The sequence below is a fragment of the Wyeomyia smithii genome, chromosome 2 (genome assembly GCF_029784165.1).
Source record: "Wyeomyia smithii strain HCP4-BCI-WySm-NY-G18 chromosome 2, ASM2978416v1, whole genome shotgun sequence".
NCBI classification, from domain to species: Eukaryota; Metazoa; Arthropoda; class Insecta; order Diptera; family Culicidae; genus Wyeomyia; species Wyeomyia smithii.
In genome coordinates, this window is record NC_073695.1 from 157,843,887 (window position 1) to 157,858,052 (window position 14,166).

The window sequence follows — 14,166 nt, forward strand, 5'->3', positions numbered from 1 at the left end:
AAGAAAAGTTATCCTGAGGTTGTTTAAACTCACTCATTTTTCTCAGAGATGGCTGAACCGATTTCCACAAAATTAGTGTCAAATGAAAGGTCTAGTTGCCCCATAGCTTGCTTTCGAATTTCATTGCAATCGGATTGTAACTTTGTCCGTTGTTCATGAAAATGTGAAATCACATAATGAAAGTGAACATATTGACTTCCTCCTAACGATCACTGGCTAATTAAAAGGTAGAAAAGTGATCCAAATGGCCGAATGTCATATACTACTCGACTCAGTTAGACGAATCGAGCATTTTCTGCATATGAGCATGTATAGGTGTATATGTTTGTGTGTGGCTGTGTACGTGTGTATGTGCACCTTTTTTCTCACTCACTATTCTCAGAGATGGTCTGACCGAACAGATTTCAATGAAATTAATTGCAAATGAAAGGTCTAGTTGCCCTATAAGACCCTATTGAATTTTATTGTAATCTGATTTCTAGTTTAGAGGTTATGTATCAAAGTGTAAAAATCACGAAACATCAATATCTCAGAAACCACACATCTGATTTGATTAAAATTAGCTTCAAATGAACGGGCTACCTTAAAAACCCTTAACTTTTGAATTTTATGAAGATTGAACATGTGGTTCAGAAGTTATGGAAAGAAACGTGTTCTGGAGACTATTTAATCTCACTCATGTTTCTCAGAGATGGCTGGCCCGATTTTCATAAAATTAGTGTCATATGAAAGGTCTTGTTGCCCCATAAGACCCTAATGATTTTTTTACAAACGGATTATTACTTTGCCTGTTATGTTTAAAAATGTGAAATCCAGCTATGAAAAGAAACATATTCCAAACAACTTACTTGGACTCACTCATATTTCTCAGAGATGGTTGACCCGATTTCCACAGAATTAGTATCAAATAAAAGGTCTACCTACCTCATAACACCCTATTGAATTTTGCAGTAATCGAACTGTAACTTCGTTTGCAATGTATCGAAATGTGAAAATCACGAAACTTCATTATCTTAGAAACTACACAACCGATTTGAACAATATTGACATCAGATGAACGGGCTAGTTGAGGGTTAACTGATGAATTATGATTGAACACGTGGTTTCAAAGTTTGGCTGCCCCATACGTTACCTTTTCATTTGATTGTAATCAAACTTAAGCAAGCGTTATGTTTTAATTTGTAAAACAACGAAAGTCTAGTATCTCAAGTATTACACGACTTATTTGAACATAACTAGTGTCATACAAATGAGTCATCTCTCAAACTTACAAATAACAAACTTCATAACAATTTGATATGCTGTTTAAAAGTTTTAGAAAGAAAAGAAATTCAAAGACTATTGAACACTTTACCTGCTTCGATCAATATATATGGCCTCAACATGATTTAAATGTGGTATCGTACTATCTGAACGTTCCCGGCATCGCTCGTGATTAAATTGTTCGAAATTAAGAGTCATTGCTTTTATTTCGCTACTTCTTAAGTACTAACATTACGTCAAATTTCATATTTTATACTTTAATTACAACATCAATATTTTAGAACCCAAAGAGTGGATAAACATTTATTGGATTTAAGCATTCATGTAAATCTATTTTTACAAATAATAAGTTTGAATGAGAAAGGCTGAGTCCGACCGCTAGGTGGATTAATTTAGGTTTTTTCTCAACGTCTGCCGGGCGAACAACCATATCCTAAACGTAATCGAGAAAACAATGGCACCAGAACTATACAACGTGGAATCAAAACTGTAGCAGACGAGCGACAGCAATTTTTGAGCTATCTGAGTCGTCTCGATCCATGCCACACAGCGAATGATATCGCCGCCAGAGCTGCGGAAAGTCAATATCATACTACTGACATTACGCCAAAATGATGCAACACCAGAATCAGCCAACTACGATGCATGGTTCATTACAAAAGAGTTTGCGATGTTACAATGATTCTCTCAGCGTCAACTCTCACTCTCATTTTTTTCTTGCTAGAAGGAAGGCGGAGAGAGTGCACCAGTAACGATTTTTTTTATATGGTGCTCTTTTGTGATCTTCGTCATTCACCTACCATGGAGGTCTGTTTGCAAATGTACGAAGAATAAGAATAACTCGCACACTGACGACGATGTCAACGCATCATAGGCTTGGTTTATACGTATTCATTAGTTGCTAGAAGCGATTTTTTTCCATCGGTGATCTTTAGTGTATTCTTTCTGATATCTAATTGTGCGTTCAGGTCTCTCAAAGGTTCGTATCCGATCAGTCCATCAAAGAACTCATGAAAATTGAAAACGTAAAATTTAATTTTTTTGTTGATCTGAAAAACGTCGAATGAGGCTGATTTTTCGATTTTATGTTTGCCTCTTATATTTGTTACCTGTATTCCCGTTTCGGGCTTGCAATTTTCAGGGTTTACGTGCCTAGGCGAGATATAATTTTTATTGGCTCCTGTGTCTACTAGAAATTTCAGGTCGCCTTTGGTTGTCTGAATTTTGAAATATGGAATGAAGATGTTGTTTTTTCATGTTTTTTGTTTCACTTTTGTGACCAGCAGAAAATTTAGCTCGTCTCCCTCAAAATAATCGTCGTCGTCTGATTCTAAAAGTGAAGTGTTCGTCGGTATTTGGGTGTCAGATTCCAGTTCTTGAGTTTCATGATTATGAACCTGTATTTTTGATTGGTATGTCCTCATTGAAACGTCCTCATCGAAAGGTTTTTGAATTTTAAATTTGTCTGATCCCGGTTTATGGAATTGATTATTTTTGGAATGGGCGAAATTGTTGTTTTTGGCAAACGGGGCATTGTTTGACGGGTTATGGTTCTGCGGTTTGTGTATCGCAATATTTTGTTTGAAATCCATTTTCTGCCTATATGCAGCGTTTGAGTGTTGCGTTGTTATATCGTGGGCTTCTTCTAATGATTTGGGCCGATAACTTCGCACGTAGCTTCGTTGATAGCTGTTCGCTCAGTCCGTCCACGTATCTCGTGAGCGACATCAAGCTTATTAGTTTGTTAACTGCTTCTATGGAATGTTTGTAATCCTCCATTTGTGCTGCTGAAGAATTGATCGCTGTATCGATCGTTTTTACTTTGTGATAGTACTCAGTAAGAGTAGCTTTCCCTTGTTTGATGTAGAATAAATATTGTATGTGTGAGGTAATATCCCTTTTGTCACTGAAAAAAATCAAAAGGACCTCTTTGATATCACACCATTCTTTAGGGTTGCCGGAGGCGATAAGCACCTCTTTTGCTTCCCCGACTATTTTCGATCTGACCACTCGTATAATTTGTTTATACGTGGGGTCGTCTTCGTAGTCTTCAAATAAATCTAACGTCTGTTGTGTGTCTTCGATCCACGCAAGCGTTTCCTTACGGTTCCCATTAAAATTTGGGATATTTTTAATAGGGTCCGGTGTGACGAAATTTATAAACGGATCTCTGGCTTTCTGTTCTAGTCCGCTTATGGTTTGCAGCAACCTGTTCTGGTTGTCTGTAAGTATTTTTATTTGAGCAATCAGCTGCTCTGTTGAAATTGTATTAGGGGCTGGATTTGCCATAATGCCTCTATTTAAATGAAATACAATATCACGCTTGCTTCTCGTGTTTGCTTTGCTGCTAGAAGCAATGGTTACGCGGATTTGAATTTCGTTTGGTTACGTTGAACTTCGCGGTTCGCGAATAAGATACCCTCGGGTTTCACTTTACTGTCACTGAATGGATAAATCCGAAAGATGGATAGATGTGCGCTCTTCCTGCTTAGGTTCACCACTCGCGACGTTAATTGTTATGTTTTCACTTGTTAGTATCACTGTTTGTTTTAGGTGATTAACCTTGATTAGTCATAAGAAAAATTAAAAGTACTTACAGCAAAATTATCTTATTGCCGGAGCCTGTGTGGTGTAACTTGATCATAGGTTTCGTTCCAGTTGGCTGCTTCTCCTCCCTAAAGGTCGCAAACTGTCCAGTATCCGCCTGTCAGTGGTCTCCCGGGCCTTTAGTTATCCGCCGTGAATGTGGATGAGTCGCTCTTCGTGTGGACTAGGTGTTACTTGAAGCTGATTCACTTTAATTTCACTACTCTAGTTGCACTACTTTCCAACTGTTTCCAGACTGCGCCAATAATGGGACGAATGATATTCGTTCAATAAAAAAATATATTTTTCCACTTGCTTGTTACACAGCACTACTAAGACTAAATTTTGATACCTATTGCTAAACCTTTTTGTTAGTCGATTTTGGTGAGTCAGCATTTGATGTCGTCGTCGTCCACGTTGGTGTGTCTTCTGGCTGGCGTTGGTTCTTCGTGCTGTTGCTATGTTGCTTTTGGCTGCGTCGGCATTTGTGTTGTGCGTCGATCGCGGTGGACGATCGATGTGGCTTATTGGGTGCAAGGGTGGTTCTTCCGTTCGTACTGGTTACCAGAGTAGCTCTCTCGTAACGTGTATATAGAGTCGCGCGAAGAGAAAATCTATCGTTTCGGCAACACAGTTTTTATACAGTTCTGTTTTTCACCATGCGTATGCGAATATCATTTTTTGAAATTCTTTACAAGGTACACAGTTTTGAAAGATTACACTGGTGATGTTTTGTTAAATTTAAGTGAACCAGGATACAGGTTTAATGTTGGATTAAAATGTGTAAGTAAAACTTCGGAAAAATACATATTCTTTATTACGCTCAATTACAACACTTTTCATCCACTCCTAACATTATCACCTTGTTTATTTACATTGCTCGATTGGTACCCTCGTTTGACACTGATTTGGTTTCAACTTTGCGGGACTCTTATTATAAACATAGACTCTGCCCACACGAATGCTACCTCATTTAATTTTCTGATGTCTCTTTTTTGTTCTTTATAGTTTCAAATGGTGTTAAGGTAACGTCTAACTTTAATATTGCATAAGTTGCAGGCGACACTGGCGCGTTGAAGTTATGTTATGAAATGTTTCACAAAAGCTTGTCTAGAGGGGCGTATGAAAACGCTAATGGGATTATAATGAAAAGTGCTGGTACATTGCTACTGATAATATACACAAAAACTCAAAACTGACGGGCTATTTAAAAAGTAGGTAACATTTTTTATCATAATCTAGTAACATATTAGATGTGCCGTTCCTCTCTTAATAAGCTTATTGGCAATTTTGTACGTTCCCTTCTAAAAGCTTTTGTGAAACATTTCTTGTCACAAAGTTGTCTTCGAAGTGACAGCGGCGCTTTAAATTTATGCAATAAAAATATAAGGCGTTACCACGCCAACGTTGGAAGCAACAAACCAAAACTATAATGGAGTGCGAATAAATAATACCTAGTCTTGAAAGGTAACGCTTTAAATTTAAATTAATTAATAGTTAAACAAATTACATAATGTCATGGGATGATACTGAAATAACAAACTAATTGTACCGTACTGCTGATTTTTGAAAGTAGTTCTACAGTAAAGGCCAAGGAACGAAATGGTATATAGTACCTAATTATAATTTTTAACACACTAGCTATTATAATTTAATTTTTATTCTGGAGTGTTCGAAGTTTGTATCAAAGCGGTATATGCCAAAAATATTTGTTCATATTTATACCATGCAATTTTCTACTATCTAATATGGTATTTCGCAAGCTAACTAGCCAAAACTATTTTTAATATCAAAAAGTGATAAGACGATCGCTACATTAGTTCAGCTTTCTGATTTATCTGCATAAACTATTTTCGAAGACATACAATGTAACCAGCTGAGCAAAATCATTTCAAATGACCTGGAAATACGCGAAAATTTAATCGACAATTTTTTATTTGAATGAAACTTTGCACACGTATTTGGCTAAGCAAACTGAGCATTTTTCACAGATGGAGAGATTTTTTACACCCATGAGTTACATTCTGAAAGGGTGTATGCCTTTTGGCATAGGTTTTATTCGAAGCACTGTAGTCCAGAAACCGTTGCGTTGGTTGTATAGAAAAATTGTCTGACAATGAATTGTAGGAAATTAAAAATGCATCATAAAAAAATATACACTGCACAAAAAAAAATCTGACCAAAAAAGCTAAAAATAAACATTAAATTTCAATTAAAAAAATATATTACGCAACTTTAAAAAAAAAAAGTCCAGGATGAAGTAATGAAAATAAATTTTTTATGGTAGATTGATTTTTTTTATAAAAATTCTAATTCAAACAGTTTTCAAAAATTTTATATTCTGATGATTTTAAAGGATGCAGAGAGTCATTTTGAATCAAAAAGCCTTTAGTAGTTAACATTCTAAAGGCATTGGTTTTCGGGTTATTTTTAATTTAAGCTCGAAAAAATATTAAAATTTAGGAAAAAACACGTTTTTCTTAATTTGTCCGTGGTTCTCCAGAAAAACCATACGTTCATTGGAATGCTTGATCAAAAATATAAAATTCATACTTTGACAACAAGACGATTGGGCGAACGGTTCTCAAGAAAAGAGTTCTGAGAAATCACACACTATAACAACTTCACCATCTTTGAAATTATTGAGTTTTTATGTGATCGTGGGTTATCAACTTGTCCAACTTTTCACAAAAATAAGATACAAATTCATCAATTGGTTTCACAAGTGTCTCTATATTACATCGATCTGTTGCAACCCACTGTTCGAAAGGTATTTCTCTCACACAACGTTCCTCAAGTTCTTTGAAAAAACTGTTTCCAAAATCTTAACGGCTTGGGCAATGTTCACATTTGCGGAGATAACAGTATTTGGATCGTGTAGTTAAGCTTCATAATAGTTGTTCAAAGTGAAATTTAGAATAATTTTGGAATGAATATTTCTTCAGACTGTGTATCATCAATTCAGTATTCTCGTGATCAGTACAAACACAAATATTATGAGATCCTGTGCTTCCAAGTAATTTACAATGCTTAGGTTTCAAAGCTATAAAAGAAGTCAACCCAATATCAGTTTTGCTGATATTTTTAGAATAAACGCAAGCCTCACGAATTGAATTCATTGAGAGTCGCTTTTGCACATGCTGTCGCTTACCATCTGTTCTCACTGAAACGTAGTCCCTTTGCCCTGGCATGGCTCTACTGACCTGGTCACTGTCATAAAACTGCAATACCTCGTTTTTTACTTCCAGGGGCAATCCATGTCCAAGCCTCACGTCAGGAATAGCCAATATTACACTAACCTCTGATATGCGCCGAGCCTGTTTCACAATGTATTCCGTTGTTTCAAACTATTCTGTTATCGTTTGTTGGTTCCAAGATTTCGGTAGAACCGAAAGTATTATTACTTTATCTTCCCTCGAGCATTCGGGCGCAGTAAATTTTTCTTTTAACTGCAAAATCATCTCGTCAAAGTCTCTCGCTTTACGTTTCCATAAGTCCAGGTCATCTTCAGCATCAAAATCAAAACTGTTTTTTCTTATACCGTCAGTAATGTTCAGATACTTTTTTAAAGATATTTCTCCTGATTGAGCTTTGCCAGTGATATCGGTGAAACGTTGATTCCAGCTAGGCCTTTGTTGAATAACTCAATTTTCTGTGTTCTGGAGTATTCTTTTTGAATGCTTTCTTTTTAATTTTGCAATAACGTTTTCGTTTAATTTGCGTAAGCTTGATGAGCACCGATGATCAGCAAAGGGTTTACAGCACTTGGGTTTGGTGTGTTCCATTTTCACTTTATTTATCTTCACAAAATGCAAACTGTTACTAACACTTCTAGAGGAGTGCAATCGTATTTATATATGGAAACAGATATTATAGGATATTGGTAGCGTACTTTACCAACAGTTATTATTAGTGAACAAGTATGTAGTGTTGCACGTCAAACATATTTTTTTATAAAACATTTGGCAAGGGGGAATGTGTAGGTAGGCAGCGCCTGAGTTATTTATCCAATCGTTTTGTTGTCAAAGAATTAATTGTATATTTTTGATCAAGCATTCCAATGAACGTAAGGTTTTTGCTGGAGAACCACGGACAAATGGAGAAAAACGTGTATTTTCCTAAATTTTAATAATTTTTCGAGCTTGAATTCAAAATAACTCGAAAACCGATACCTTTAGAATGTTAACTATCAAACAATCTTATTTGTACGGGTAGATTAAGCCTGTATTCATTGCAAAATGAGGAATTATGCGCCAGATCGTTGTTTATTTTTCGCCTCTATACGGCATCCTCACATATTTCGCCGACGATGGTCCTAAGCACACGTCGTCCTAAAACGGCTAGTGCTTGCACGTCCTCCTCGAGCATTGTCCATGTTTTGTGTCCGATGCTTTCTGTACTTAAAAAAAGTTTATTTTTGCCACTTGACGAATCAAAAGACCACGGGGTTAAGGGCGAGAAGGGTGATGAGGGGTTGATCAATAGACCAGCGAAGACTACGGAGCGGTAGAAGGGGAGAGGAGGGTATAATAATTGATCAAAATTGACCACGTGGTTTAGGAAAGGCCCTTTACAAATGATTGACGAAATAAAAAAAAAAAAAAATGAAACAATTCTGGACAAGAAGCAAGAGATTATATTTCATTTTTTTTTAAATATGAATAATATCACAAAGGTTTTCAATAATATCGAACTAACCAATCATTCAGTTGAACGCGGATAAAGACCAATGAAAATCAAAAGTATAAGCAACATAGGCATGATAATATGGCAAACGTCACGAGTATTGGTGATACAGTTATCTTTAGCGAAATATTTCGCGAACAGTTCTTATGTGCAAGTTTGAAATATACAGTATCGAGTAAACCAGCCTTTTTATCTCGGTACAATTCTGTACGGCTTCTGAGGGATTCGGTGTTATCCCTAAAAAAATAAAAGCGAAATTACGTTTTTGTTCTATTCACAACATATTTATAGAGGTATATACCTGAAAATGATATTCGATTTACGGTCAAATGGTCCATACATAGTGAACGAAGCTGTTGTTGCTTTGTACTTCTTTCCAAGTAGTCTATCAATCTCTCTTAAAGAGTTGTATATTTCTTTTTGACGAAGTTCCGTTGTAGTTGAACTTATCATTAAATGACCTCTTGGGACCCAATTTAGATAACAAACTGCTTTTGATGTCAATGGTTTGTTGAAAGGACAAAAAATAGAATATTTCTTTGGATTATACATAAGGGTCCACGGAATTTCTTTTCCTGTTTAAAGAATAACATATAATAATAATATATTCAGTTGCAATAATTCAATTGTCTTACCTTGGAATCGCTTGAAGGTTTCGTAGCTCATGAATGCCACATCACCACTACCTTCAAGAAGGCATCTAAGTGCACCTTCTTCTCCATTGTATATCTCAGGACAACTTGATTGACTGATCCAATTACATGACTGCTTAGAAAAATAATTTGATACATCGGTGCATTCATCAACAAAATTTGTATGATTAATAAGGGTTTCTAGAACCGATACGTGAGCTGCTCCTTCGAAGCTCGGAAAGCAAGCCATTTTACCCTGAAGATCTAGAACGACTTTTTCATTAAACTCTTTGCCTGTTGGGTAGCCGTAATTATACTCACCGTATCCGGATTTTATTCCTGAATCAGCCTCAACCACAGCAATGACTACATATTTGCCCTCGAATGTTGGGGAATACTCATATAATATAGGCTGCAGTAGATAATCTCGTTGAGCTCTTAAACGACTGTCCTGATCGACAATTATTACATCTGACACTTTATGTTCTGCATTTTTCAAGCAATCGTCCAATGAGTCAGCCCGCATGCACTGTAAATTTGGTTCAACGCCATAAACTAATGCAACTTCTTGTAACCATGAGCATTTTGAAAGTTCCACCAAAGATTTTGTGCAAAATAATATTGATCTGCAAATGAAATAACGACTGTCATCGAGATAGATAGAACACAGACTAACAGACGTAACACTGGAACCTAGCTCCATCGCCACAAAAAACGTTCATTTCAAATTTTCAATCGAATAATAGTCATCGCGCGAAAACATCAACATGTCATGCAATCTCATACATATTTTGTAGTTCCCCATTTGACACATGCAGTAACGCTGGCGCTGATGTCTAAATACATGACGCAGCGCGAACACGACAGCAGATGGTGTTAGTGTTACTAACGTAAAGTACTGGAATCATCCAAACGATGATTTTGTTGAAAATTTGTTCGACGTGTTATGTCTGTTAGTCTGTGGATATAGCTTCATAGTTCCATTACCGTGGGGGATTGCATGAAGGTAAACTATAGGCGTCCTGGAATCCTACTGCTTGGTCCAAATAGTCGTCTACTGGTATTGTGTTATCAAGAGTTGATACATTCACATGATATGTTTCCAAGAGCATGAGCAATGCATTTTGCCAGCCGTGTATATCGTCATGTGTAAGATCTGCAACAGTATCTTGTACTCTGAGTGCAACACTCCTGCATAGCACACAAAAAAACAAAAATTAAGTCAATTGGTTTGGAATCTATTTTACTTTCGTTCATATAGTATTCTTTTTAAGAGAAGCGCTAAAATGTATAAAATGACCAGAAACAATTGTTTATGTTTGAAATCAGCGTTACGTAATAAAAAAAACTCATGCTTTCATCTCTGAGGATGTCATAACTTCATTTTAAAATCTAACATTTCATTTGAATAACACAGAGGCACGCATTCCTATCGAACTATTTTTTAAAACTGAGCGAATGCATGTCTATTGCAACAATAAACCTAAGCAATTTTTCCAGCAAGTGCTTAGTCAACATTCTTATGGTTTCATATGAAATATAGTATAGTGTAAATATTCACTATTGCTTCATAAAAATAGTGGAAGACCGGAGCCGTAGCTACTTCGTTTTGCGTGAGAAGGCAAAGGATTTTTATTTTAAAATTGAACTTTTTTTTGTAGAGAAAGCAGTTTGATGACCAAATATACAAAAACTAATCTAAAAAGGGTAACAGTAAAATCCGTTATTCAAACAGTTTTTTTGTATCAGATCTAAATGCATTACTTTTCACATGCTTAATTTTTGAATTTCCTGTTGAGCAAACATATCTCAAATGACCAGGGGATACGCAAGTATTTTATAGACCATTTTTGATATGAATAAAACTTAGCATAGAAAATTGAGCATTTTTCACAGATGGAGAGATTTTTTAGACCAATGAAATTTTCTAAAAGGGCGTATGCGTTTTGGCATAGGTTTTTGTTTCAAAGCATGGTAGCTCAGAAACCTTTGGTTGTATAGAAAAACTGTCTGAGAATGAGTTGTAGCATAGACTAAAGAGACATGGATATCCAAGTTGGGCTTCGCTGTATATAATCTCAAGGCAACACTCTGAACTTGCCATCTGTAGGCCGTTGGGTGAACTAAAGCATATCCACTCAGAAAAATATAATGGTATTCCTTATCATTTCAGTAGTGAGCTTGGCCAGATTCTCACACCCAGAAAAATATCATGTTACTTTCAATCAGATTTGTACGGCGGTTTTCAAACGACTTTACAATATAATCTAGATGATTTGCAATTTCAATTTATTACAACACTGCAAAGAAACCTCGCGTAATTTTACAAATTAGCATGAGTCACAAAATGTAAACATCTCATAGATACTCTCATCGAATTGTCGAAGGTGACGAAAGCTGCACATTCACTTAATTTTTTTTTAACATTGTTTATGTTGTACTTGACGTTCGTGAATTTTGACGAAATAAGTTATGCTATGCTTTGCTACTCGTTGTAAGTGAATTTTGAGGATATTAGGAGACGTATATAACAACGATTTTCAACGCAGTAATGTAAACCTTAGTTAAAAATAGCGTTTAGCGGTATTCACCAAAATAAATATTGTATCGTTTTTAAATAGAACTTAAAAGGATGAGTGAAAATTTCCAAATTTGATTTTCTCAGTTCTTTACATATATTAATAAATCGATTTAAACATTCAAGCAAAGAATAGAGAAATTGATAATGAATGAGATCACTAACAATAATCTGCAACGGAAGCTACAAACCGAATAGGAGAACATTCTACAGCATTATTTGACGGCTGAGGCAGAATTATTAACCCAACCAGTTCCGCAAAGGGATTTAAACTGTATAGTGGTTCTCAATCGACTATTGAAATTGGTACAAACAACAAATGAGTTATGCTAATGATGAGTAGAGTAAGATACCTGATTTTATACATTTTGCTCGTTACACCTTTATAACGGTGCCATCTGATGACCTTAAAACTGTGATTATTAGCAAAATCGATTTATCATGCTCAATCCGCTAGATGAAAACGAAAACAAGATGGCAATACCGTATAAGGATATTGAAAATTAGATGATAGGACCATACAATGATATTGAAAAACATGTTTCACCTTTCACCACCTTGTCATCCGCTGCATACTGCAAGAGTAACGTATTGTGTACTAGTCATCTTTGGTTATGCTTAAAAACATATTGTTGAAACGACTATGAACGATTAGTGATACTATCATCAAAATAAATAATTTATATCATGGTCATCTCACACAATGACATTTATTTTAGTCCTGTTGTAATAAATTATTGTTATTATCTAGACCATATAGATTAGTCTGTTAAAAACACCGCACAAATCTGACCAAGCCTAAAAAGATAGCAATTACCTTAATATTTTTCTGCGTGTGCTCATTAAATGTAGTTCACCCAACCGCCATCATACTCGGAGGGGTGCCACATTTTTGTTGCCCGTATTGTTGGTTGAGTTGGATATCTTAATTCAATAATCTAAGGTTGTAGTGAATTAATAATGCCTTATAAATATATATATACACTGTAAAAACATTATTTTTTAATTTTCAAGTTTTTTTTAAATTTATATTAGAAAACCTAAATTAATCCACCTAGCGGTCAGACCCAGCCTTTCTCATTCAAACTTTTATTTGTAGAAAAAGGTTAACATTAACGCTTCAAACCAATAAATATATATTCACTCTTTAGGTTCTAAAATATTGATGTTGTAATCTATACATATAAAAATACAGTCCGGTCTGTCTGTCTGTCTGATCCATATAGGCTCGAAAACTACCAAACCGATCGACTTGAAAATTTGTATGTAGGGTTTTTGGTGCCGATGAAGGTTCCTATGATTGTTTAAGACACCTCCCTCTTCTGGGAGGGAGGTGACCCATACAAATGAAACACAAATTTCTGCACAACTCAAGAACAAACCAAACAAATTAAACCGAATTTGGCATGTGGATGTTATAAGAGGTAACAAATATGTCCATAATAGTTGGACGCCTCTCCCTTTTCTGGAAAGGAGGGGTTTCATACAAATGAAACAAAAATTTTTGCACAGCTCGAGAACCAATCAACTAAATGGAACCAAATTTAGCAGGTAAATGTTTTAGTGGTAACAAATATGTCCATAATGTTTGACACCCATCCATCTTTTGGAAGGGAGGGGTGCCATACAAATGAAACACAAATTTCTGCACATCTCGAGAGCTAACCAACTAAATGGAACCAAATTTGGCAGGTGAATGTTTTTAGAGGTAACAAGTATGTTCCATAATCGACCTCAAGCAACATTTTGGATTGTAAGATGGCAACTTCCGGTTTCTGGAAAACAGCCAATAATGGCAATGATGATGAATGATACACAGGAGCTAAAATCGACCACAGATACCATTTTGAATTCTAAGATGGCGACTTCCGGTATTGGGTGTTATGCGATCATTTTCGGCTGTTTCCCAGGAACATGTGCTTCTAGAAGAGGGAGGGGCGTCGAACCATTATGGACATATTTGTTACCTCTGAAAACATTCTACCAGAATGACGCTCAGAGGCCAGAAATTATCTTAAATACCATTTTGAAATCCAAGATGGCGACTTCCGGTTTGTGAAAAACACCATTTCGAATTGCTAAATGGTAACTTCTAGGAAACAGTCGAAAATGACCGAAAAATACTAGTATTTCTGGAACCAGAATGATGCAATGAGCTAACAATTGACCTAAGGCACCATTTTGAATTGCTAAAGGGTAACTTCTAGGGAACAGTCGAAAATGACCGAATAATACTCAATATGGATATTTCCGTAATCGAGATGATGCATAGAAACCAAACATTGACCCTGGACACCATTTGAATTTAAAGACGACCACTTTTAGCTTCTGGAAAACAACCAACACAAGAAATTTCAGAATATGGGTATTTCCGGTGTCAGATTAAGGCTATAAAATCTGTTGAAAATGACCGACTACCAC

General features: G+C 35.8%; 2 protein-coding genes across 8 annotated transcripts in view; one reads left to right on the plus strand and one right to left on the minus strand.

The window, feature by feature from the left end:
- The first annotated feature begins 5,088 nt into the window (after positions 1–5,088).
- The window catches only part of LOC129721825 (uncharacterized), a 669,416-nt gene continuing 660,338 nt past the window's right edge, over positions 5,089–14,166 (plus strand). The window contains exon 1 of one of the 2 annotated variants that reach the window (XM_055674846.1): positions 5,089–5,316. The gene's annotated coding sequence lies outside the window, so the exon portion shown is untranslated. Of the gene's footprint in view, positions 5,317–5,378; positions 5,455–14,166 lie in introns of those variants that run through there. The other variant, XM_055674847.1, reaches the window with a different exon arrangement.
- LOC129721826 (transferrin) overlaps positions 8,463–14,166 on the minus strand; it is a 119,940-nt gene continuing 114,236 nt past the window's right edge. For all 6 annotated transcript variants that reach the window (XM_055674859.1, XM_055674857.1, XM_055674856.1 and 3 more), the window contains 5 exons: positions 10,155–10,358; positions 9,489–9,793; positions 9,171–9,431; positions 8,837–9,110; positions 8,463–8,772 (listed from right to left, as the gene is read on the minus strand). In XM_055674859.1, coding sequence (XP_055530834.1) covers positions 8,586–8,772; positions 8,837–9,110; positions 9,171–9,431; positions 9,489–9,793; positions 10,155–10,358 — 1,231 coding nt within the window. In that variant the 3' untranslated portion in view covers positions 8,463–8,585. The remainder of the gene's footprint in view (positions 8,773–8,836; positions 9,111–9,170; positions 9,432–9,488; positions 9,794–10,154; positions 10,359–14,166) is intronic.